At 44.2% G+C, this 9,533-nt stretch overlaps 1 protein-coding gene across 3 annotated transcripts in view; it reads right to left on the bottom strand.

Moving 5' to 3' along the window:
* Positions 1-485: 485 nt before the first annotated feature.
* Positions 486-9,533, bottom strand: part of wu:fb95e10 (titin) — a 25,945-nt gene continuing 16,897 nt past the window's right edge. For all 3 annotated transcript variants that reach the window (XM_027158802.2, XM_027158804.2, XM_047815803.1), the window contains exons 4-5: positions 6,085-6,296; positions 486-5,506 (exon numbers count right to left, since the gene is read on the bottom strand). In XM_027158802.2, coding sequence (XP_027014603.2) covers positions 1,536-5,506; positions 6,085-6,296 — 4,183 coding nt within the window. In that variant the 3' untranslated portion in view covers positions 486-1,535. The remainder of the gene's footprint in view (positions 5,507-6,084; positions 6,297-9,533) is intronic.

The raw sequence follows: 9,533 nt of genomic DNA, 5'->3' as shown, positions 1-9,533 counted from the left end.
AGATCCAGTGATCCTCTGTTGATTTGTGCCACAAGGTGGTCTAATATGACTAAAGCTGTAGTGAATGAGGCCAACACAACATAGCAAGCAGTCTGGTGTGCGGGTCTTTTATGGAGAAAATGGATAAATGCATAAAAGAGAGCAAAAAGAGACAGCATTCAGGTTGATTGTGTGTAGCCTTATTTGAAGATCTACAGATAACATTCCGTTAGGCTTGGAGACAGACAAGACGACCAGGAGTACGAGTTTATTCGCATGTCTGGCAATGTGGACTCTTATAACAGGGAGGGATAACATTATAGACCAGGGCACATGCTGGAGATGATGGGTGTGGACACCAGGGATGTCATTTCATCAAAATTCCATTTGGAGGTAACACCATTCCTGTTCCTAGTCAGAGACCATAGGAATGCTCCAACGGGAGTAGTTCTTAATGGACACAAATTTCTTAGCACCATGCAGGAAATAAGAAACAGGAACAGGCAGCCTTGAAATGATGTTTAATGGAATTTTGAAAAAACCATTTAATTAGTTTGAACCAGTGTTATTATTTTTCTTGATCATCTGGACATACTAGGTCTTGAACAGTATTACAGTAAAGCAATTAGTTGTACATGCAATTTCCAATCCAAACGTCCGATACTCGCCAACCCACATTCAAGTGTAATTTTTTTTTAAAGCGAGTAACATTTTTCTCCACCACATCGAATATTTGAGCCAAAGCAAAAATGTCCAACTACTGCAAATCAACAAAACCAGATCACTGCTGAGTACTTAAAAAAGCTGTGGTATGTGACTTATCATAAGTTATCCTTCACAAAAGTGTGCTGGAATTTTTTTTTTATGCTAGAAAAAAGTTTAAAAACAAAACATCGCTTGCCATCTAACATTCCAACAATTCCCTACACTGAAAAAACTCCAAAGTGCGAAGCCCTCTGGAAGAAGATCTAGCCTTTAGTTAGTGCTAAAACAGTTAGTTCTTGACACGGGAACGATAAAAAAATAAAAGAGGTGTAAGGGTACAGCTACAGTGCAAGAGAAGACCGGGAACAAAAATAAACAATAAAACAAGTATAAAAAAAAAAATCATTTGACATTTGTTCGGTAAAAACAGTAGGATAAATACAAACATAGATAGAGTCCATTGAATGTGATCCTTTTTCTTTTCTTTTCTTTTTTTTTTGCTTTCTTTTTTGCTTTCCGTATTCATTAAAGGACTTAACAACAGTTCAGTCTATCGATCCATGTTCAGGGGTGCTGTAGTACGCAGTGTTATTCAATAGTACATTCTAATAGAAAATGAGAATAGCTATTGTACATACAAGAATTAAGCCATACAATCATAACCATGACTATTATAGTAGTAAGAAAGAGAAAGCAGCACTGATAAACCTACAGTCCATCCCCCATGTTCAATTTTTTCCCCCGTTTCATTACGCCATTGCCTGGACTGGTAAGAAAACAAACGACAAAAAGGAAGAGAGGGTGCTGTTTTGGGAAGGGTGCGGGAAAAAGGTGCATTCCGTTCTGGGACTTTATACATTACCTGCCAGAAAGCTATCAGTATTATCACATATAGTAGAGTAGTAAGGTGGCTGGCCATCTGTGTTGTCCCCGTGCTGGGGAGACAGGTGCATGGGAGACTCTGGGTCAGACTCCTCGAGAGCACTGGCTCCTGTCTTCCCGCATAGCAGGTATTGGTCATCAGGATTGGCATGTGACTCCCCTTGTTGGCCAAGGGGAAGCAGGTCGACAGGACAACCCAGTAGATCCTCGGCTTTAGCGGCTGCAGCAGGCAAGGTCAGCTCCTTAATGAGTGAGGGATCCTTAGCTTCTTCTGGAAGTTGATCTTCGTTCTCCAGGGAAAAAATCCCAGGGCTCTTGCCACAGCTCTCAGCAGTAGAATGAGCATTGGAGTTGGAAACCGAGCAGTCAAAGCCATATGAAGCTACAGAGTTGGCTGACTGAGGGGTCCCACCATCTTCCTCTCCAACATGAATGTCAGTGGCCTCCTCATCTTCGTCCAAGGCAGGGAGGTCTCGGGAAGCAGTAGGACTGTCTAAGGCTGCAGTGTCATCACCTGGAACATCAGGGTCATTGATTTGCATTTCCCCTTCAGTATCACTTGCCTCGTCCCCAGACGTAGTAGGGGATGATGGAACAGATGCTGGTGCTGTTGGAGCATCGCCCAGGACCTCATCTGCTGGGAGTGTCTCTGCCTCCTCTTCTTCCCCATCGCCACGCTCCAGGTGAATCCCGAGGTCTTGTTCCTGGTCAGGCTGGGCTGAGGGGACAGGCGTCTGTTGCTTTTCAGAGCGTGACTCCACCCCTGAGCTGCTGTCATAGTCCCGCAGCTCTTCTGGTGTGCTTGTCTCACTGCTGCTGTGGGCTGCCAGGGCTGTTCCACTTAGGGTGCTTGACTGGGACATACCAATAGCAGGTGCACACAGGTTAGCACCATCCACTGGTACTGAGCTCTCTGTCTCTTCACGGACCTCAAGGTGTGGTTCAGTCAAATGGCATAGAGGCTTCTCCAGCCAGGCTTCAGCAGGGGACTTTGTGGGTGTCTCGTGATCAGCTACCTTAACATCTAAGGGACTTGATGTTACATTAATGGAGGTTGGCTGAGCCCATGTGTCTCCAAAGGGGTTAAACGGGCCCCAGGCAGCATTCATAGGTATTGAGGGAGCTGGAGCAGTGCGGTTCAAATTGTCTAGATATCCTTCATCATAGTCATCCTCATCAATATTTTCAGCAATCTTGCTTCCGCCCTCCATCTGGACTTCACTAATCATCTCAACATCTTCATCTTCATGGTCCTCCTCTTCTTCAGATTTGAGGTGAACATCCATATGATGATCACCAGCTTGCTCCTGACCAAAGTCCACGTGATCTTTGTCAACATGTTCTGGACCAGTATCCATTTCCTCCTTTTCCTGCTCATCTTCCTCCTCCTCCTCCTCCTCTTCATCCTCTTCATCAGAAAAAGATTTGACCCCAGGTGGACCCATAAATGGCTGTTCCATTTCCACTTTTTTCAGAGAGAAATCCTCTCCATCTTCATCACTGTGATGACTCTCCATTTGGAAGTTTGTGGTTGTTTCTGCTTGCTCCTGCTGGGTGATCCTGTCAAAGTCATCAGGCTGCATTACACCGCTACTAGAGCTGTTAACATCTGATAATCCAAACGTAAAATCATCAATTGTCTGTGTTTCCGGCACTGCTTGAACAATCTCTCTCGCCTCTTGCTTCTCTTCTTCTTCCTCTTCCTCATCATGGTCATCCTCATTGATTTCTTCCTCTGCCTTTTCCACTGCCTCCTCCATCTCCATATTAAGAGAGGTAGGTGACACATTGCTGAAATGCTCCATGCAGGAGCTACTCAACAGGTCAGACTCCACTCCAAGACTGAAAGGTTTCTCTACATCCCCTGCCTCCTCTGCTGAAGACTTCATTGTGGTCAGGAGATTCTCTTGAACCCTGATATCTTCTTGCTCCAGATTCTCTGTGGTAATATCACTTGAGAACATGGGCTGATTCTGTGCCCAGACATTACTGGCAGTGTACATATCTTGTAGTGGAGCAGAGATCTCAGGTTCCAGAACTGGAGACTCTCCAGCGGGAGAGGATGGTGGTGACATAACTGTTGTGCCAAGAGTAGAAGGGGCACTGACTAGATTCAGCTGAGCTGCCAGCTGTGGCACTACCTCTTCGTCTGTTTCTTCTTCTGTATCAGAAGGAATATCCTCAGCGCCTGCTGCAGTGTCCTCAACTGCATCAGGAATCATAAATTCAACTTTGGGTTCTGGGACTGTTTCAGGTAGAGGGTCAGGTTTAGTTTCAAACAGGAGTTGGGACTTAGGTTCAGAGGGAAGTTCAGGGTTTGTTTCAAACAGGAGTTCAGACTTGGGTTCAGGGGCAATTTCAGACTCTGTTTCTAACAAGGGTTCTGACTTGTGTTCAGAGGCAAGGGAAAATTCAGATTTGGTTTCAAGCAGGAATTCAGACTTAGACTCGTATGTAAATTCAGGCTCAGTTTCCAATGGAAGTTCTGACTGGGGTTCAGGTTCAAAATCACACATGGTTTCAAGCAGGTGCTCAGATGTGTGTTCAGGTTCACTTTCTAATGGGGACTCTGATTTGGGGTCAGGTACAATTGCAGGTTTGGTTTCAAGCAGGAGTTCAGACATAGTTTCAGACATAAAGTTGTACTCACTTTCCAGCAGGATGTCTGACCTGGGTTCAGATGCACATACAGGCTTGGCTTCTAGAAGGTGTTCAGTGAAGGTTTCAGATTTAAATTCAGACTCAGTTTCCAACAGGATGTCTGATTTTGGTTCAGGTTCAAGTTCAGTCCTGGTTTCCGGTAAGAGTTCTGGTATAGCCTCAGGCAAATATTCAGTCTTGGTTTCAATTGCAAGTCGAGACTCGGTTTCCACTGGATGTGGTGCAGCTTCAAGCTTGGGTTCAGTGGCATCTTTGAGATTGAGTTCAGGTGCATCCTCAAGCTTGGATTTAACTATATCTTCAAGCTCGGGTTCAGGTGTTACTTCAAGCTCGGGTTCAGATGTTACTTCAAGCTTGGGTTCAGGTGTTACTTCAAGCTTGGGTTCAGGTGTTACTTCAAGCTTGGGTTCAGGTGTTACTTCAAGCTCGGGTTCAGGTGTTTCTTCAAGCTCGGGTTCAGATGTTACATCAAGCTCGGGTTCAGGTGTTACTTCAAGCTCGGGTTCAGATGCTTCTTCAAGCTTGGGTTTAGGTGCATCTTCAAGCTTGGGTTCAGGTGTTACATCAAGCTCGGGTTCAGGTGCATCTTCAAGCTTGGGTCCAGGTGCATCTTCAAGCTTGGGTTCAGGTGCATCTTCAAGCTTGAGTTCTGTTGTAACTTCAAGCTGGGGTTCAGATAAAACTTGAAGCTTGACTTCAGGTGGAACGTCAAGCTTGTCTTCAGGTGGAACTTCAAGCTGGGGTTCGGATAAAACTTCAAGCTTGACTTCAGGTGGAACTTCAAGCTTGGATTCAGGCAGGACTTCGGATTCACTGTCTGTCACAGCGATGATGGTACCAGCAGCTGTGGCGACAGCAGCTGTGGCTGCAGCAGCAACAGCCACAGCTTCAACTGCAGCAGTAGTCTCAACAGCAGGAGCTACAGCCTCTTTCTCATTCTCTTTTTGTGCAGCTTTGGGGCCACGTTTAACTGGCATGGGAGTGCTGCTACCCACTACCTTCTTAGGGCTGGCTGACTTTGATGTGCTGCTCTTAGCGCCAGATGCTTTCAGGGTCCCACTGATTTCCTTTGACGGCGTTGGTTTGCTTTCCTTAGGCTTACCCGTCTTGGCTTCCACTGCTGGCTTGCTAGGAGTAGAAGTTTTCTTGGCGACAGACTCTGGTTTTGCTGGCGTGGATGCCTTCGGGGTGTCCGGCTTGCTGGTCTTAACAGAAGCAGGGCGAGTTAGTGGCGAGGCGGTTGACTTCTTCGCTGCCGAGGTGGCTGGCTTGCTTGCGTCTAAACAGATAAGAATATTGCAAAGGATTTTCAGTGTTCTCAATGTTTTACTCTGTTATATAATCAATATTGAACAAGGAAAAAATCGAAAGCTATGGAGAGGTCATATACTGTATAAAAAACAAAAAAGTCATGTACAATAATGAAGACTAAGACCAATTAGTTGGTTGCCTAGAGCAGCGATGTCCAATCTTATCCAGGAAGAGCCGGTATGGTGCAGGTTTTCATTCCAACCAAGCAGAAGCCATACCAGAGTCTACTAAAAGCCAAGAACAACTGATTAAACAGGTGGAATCAGGTTTGGCTTCTGCTTGGTTGGTACAAAAACCTGCACCCACACCGGCCCTTGGTGGATAAGATTGGACACCGCTGGTCTAGAGAGTTTTATGTCCGCTCTTTTATCTTATAACAGAAATTAAACTGGTCGAATACAGGACACATTTTCATTTAATACGCTTGACTTATGCCAAAAAATCAAAATGGTCTCATCCATAAAGATCCAAATAATGTAGAGTGAAATTCCTTTAAGAGTGAAATTGCTTTCCTTTAAGGATATTACTTTAAGATCGTTTGTCTACCTTTCTTGGTGGGTGTAGGGCTCTGTGTGGATGTGGTCAGAGCTCGACTAGCAGAGGGAGCTTTAGCAGGTGACGGTTTAGCAGCAGAGGTGGTTGTTTTGGCTGCGGATGGAGTGGTCTTTGATGCGGATGCTGACGTCTTGGACGCGCTGGGAGCAGCTGACTTTGGTGCAGCAGAAGCTGGGCGAGAAGTCGTCGCACCAGTGGCAGGTCTGGAGAAGTAATACAGAAAGACAGAAAAGAGCTCAATATCAACAGGAAACATATCATTAGTTATAGAAAAAGCACAAAACGGTACATGGAAGTGTTAAATATCTCTCTGAGAGTAAAACTCTGCGGGTGTGATCATGATGTTCGGGTTTGCCCTGAGCCAATTGTTCACAATGTAGATCTGGGCCATGGAGGACTGACAGGAAAATGCACAGAAGCACAGCAGTGTAAGGAGGTAAGAAGGTATAATCGTTTATTTATATGCACCTCAAAGCAGGAATGTGTGAAAGGATCGGGTCAGATGTTCCTGTTTTGAAAACCAGGCCAAGACTTCTTACAGTAAATGGAAAATTTGTAAAAATCCTAAACTAAGTTACAGTCTTCTGGTTATAGGATGTGTTGTTCTTATGAACCCAGATTCTGTCGCACTGATGTGACCCATTTTAATATGGCTTCTGATTAAGGAGAAGAACGAGAGGCTGTAACCTTTGATCTGTTCTAAACCACACATACTGAGTAAGAACTTGCATTCATGTATGAATACTCTATAGACATGTGTGAAAGAGTCATGCTCCCAAGGACAGGGCAGCCCACAAAGCCGGCACAACATCTGATTCAAGATGTTCTCAATTCTATACCAGTTAAGCACAATGTAGAAAAGTGACACATCCAAAATTCTCATCCGAGGACTCATTGGATCCCATCATATTGTGTGTCATGTTCTGACACACAATATGTTCCTGAAAATAGTGTTCATATTCAACTGCACAATTAATGAGTAGCCAGTAGAAGGGGCATTACAGAGATCCTTGATGCCTCTGGTAAGTGTACGTAGCTACTGGGGAAGATCGTGGCCTAATGGTTAGAGAGTCTGACTCCTAACCCTAAGGTTGTGGGTTTGAGTCTCGGGCCGGAAACGTTTGAGGTGCCTTTGAGCAAGGCACCGAACTCCCCCCCCAACTGCTCCCGGGTGCTGCAGTATAAATGGCTGCCCACTGCTCTGGGTGTGTGTTCACTGCTGTGTGTGTGTACTTTGGATGGGTTAAATGCAGAGAACAAATTCTGAGTATGGGTCACCGTTACTTAGCCGTATGTCACGTCACTTTCACTTTTTCTACTACAGTTGATATTCTGCTGACGAATCTAATACGAAGCCTAAGTACATCTCATGTAACCCAAACACCTTTTTTTAAGCATTTTGGCTACAGCCATTTCTCCTCTAAATAAAAAAGGTTGGTCAGTGCACACCAACAACAGATGAAGTGCAGGCAACATAAGTGGCTTGCAAGTGTGACTGTGGTTAAAAGAGTTCCTTAAAAGCCCTGGGCATCGTCCAGTTCACTGATCAGTAGCCATGCTAATTGCTCTTGGTCTCGCCAACTTTTATTTCCCGTTCATCTCGTCCTTAGTGCTTACCCAGACCTACTTATGTGTGTTTATCATTTTAATCCCTGTAATCCCTTTCTAATTAAGCTCTACGGGTGCTGAAGGAGAAGAAGTGACTCTCCAAACACACAAGAGTAGCCACAATGCTGTCAAACCTGACACAAAATCATTTCACCCCTGAAAATGGTCAGAGTCAACCCCCTGTTTCTCACCAAGACCCACAGCATGATCACATGGCTAATGCTGTCTTACGGGGAAATTGTCCTGTAGGGCCTGGAGCTTGACATCATGCCTAACAAAAGCAACCTAGATCCCGCAGGCATGAGCGCCTGATCTTGATACACGCTCCACTGGAGGCCTGCTCTAAATAAAGATTCTAAAAACAACAAGAGCACCAGTGAGGATGACAAGACAAGGAAAGTGGCAAGAGTCATTTTAATCTTTAATGCTGTAAAAGCACAAGCGTAATAATCATTCAAATCTCTCTTGTGAGTGTGTGCGAGCATAGAAAGCACATGACCGCTGAGTACTGGTGAAAGGAAGAGAGAGAGAGAGAGAGAGAGAGAGAGAGAGAGAGAGAGAGAGAGAGAGAGAGAGAGAGAGCACATCACAGACATGACATTCTTGTCCTACACACAGAACCATGGGTATAAAAGGCTGGTTATGCAAAGAGAAATAAGAAGGGACTCAGCAGTGCTGAGCAGAACAACGAGTGTCTTCTTATTTTATACAGATGCAATGGGGCTTTTCATATTTGCACAGCAGATGTAACAAAAGAAAACTCTAAAAATAGAATATAAATGCATGATACAGTCTCAAAGCAACGCAAAGTGACCACTTTTTTGTTTGGCTCCATAACGCAGGATTATGGAATGGGGGGGTTATGGAATATGGGATTATGGAATGAGGGATTTTGGAATGTGGGATTATGGAATGTAGGATTACAGAATGAAGGATTTTGGAATATGGGATTTTGGAATGTGGGATTATGGATTGTGGGATTATGGAATTATGGAATGAGGGATTTTGGAATATGGGGTTATGGAATGTGATATTTTGGAATGTGGGATTATGGAATGAGGGATTTTGGAATATGGGGTTATGGAATGTGGGATTATGGAATGAGGGATTTTGGAATATGGGGTTATGGAATGTGATATTTTGGAATGTGGGATTATGGAATGAGGGATTTTGGAATATGGGGTTATGGAATGTGATATTTTGGAATGTGGGATTTTGGAAGGTGGGATTATGGAATGAGGGATTTTGGAATATGGGATTTTGGAATGTGAGATTTTGGAATGTAGGATTATGGTCCCCAGAACAAGATCAAACTGGGAAAAGTATAAAATATAGACCTAAAATATAGTTCTTTTAATTAACCCTAGAGTAATGTTCACACTGGGTTCTGCTTCTATGGTCAGCAACATCACACAAGTCCTAAAAAGAAATAGAAATGGCAATAACATTTAAAATGGCAGTTGAATATGCTGATCTGGGCATGGCCTAATATTCTGTGACTAACTCCCAGTCTTCTACCCCAGTACAATAACTTTAAACTGAAGAGAGACCTCTAGCAGGAATCATTGTGAAATGTTCGAGTTGTCCCAAACTTGCTCGAGAGTCGATTTGTTAGCGTTTTTGTGGAAACATTCTGACTAAGTCACAAAACATCTAACGTCACTCGAGATGCGATACATCCGTGACTCTAAACAAACCTGCCGGGATCTTAGCAAAGCAGCTAAACATGAAGAGTTTGAGCGACTGCTGTTAATCTAGTAAATGTCCATGACACTGAAAGCTCTGTGGAACGAGCAGCATCACCATAGTGCTTGGTAGGAGAGGTAGATTTT

This window comes from Tachysurus fulvidraco, chromosome 7 (assembly GCF_022655615.1).
Source record: "Tachysurus fulvidraco isolate hzauxx_2018 chromosome 7, HZAU_PFXX_2.0, whole genome shotgun sequence".
Classification (NCBI taxonomy): Eukaryota; Metazoa; Chordata; class Actinopteri; order Siluriformes; family Bagridae; genus Tachysurus; species Tachysurus fulvidraco.
The sequence above is the reverse complement of the archived record's forward strand: the minus strand, read 5'-3'. Positions and strand labels throughout refer to the sequence as shown.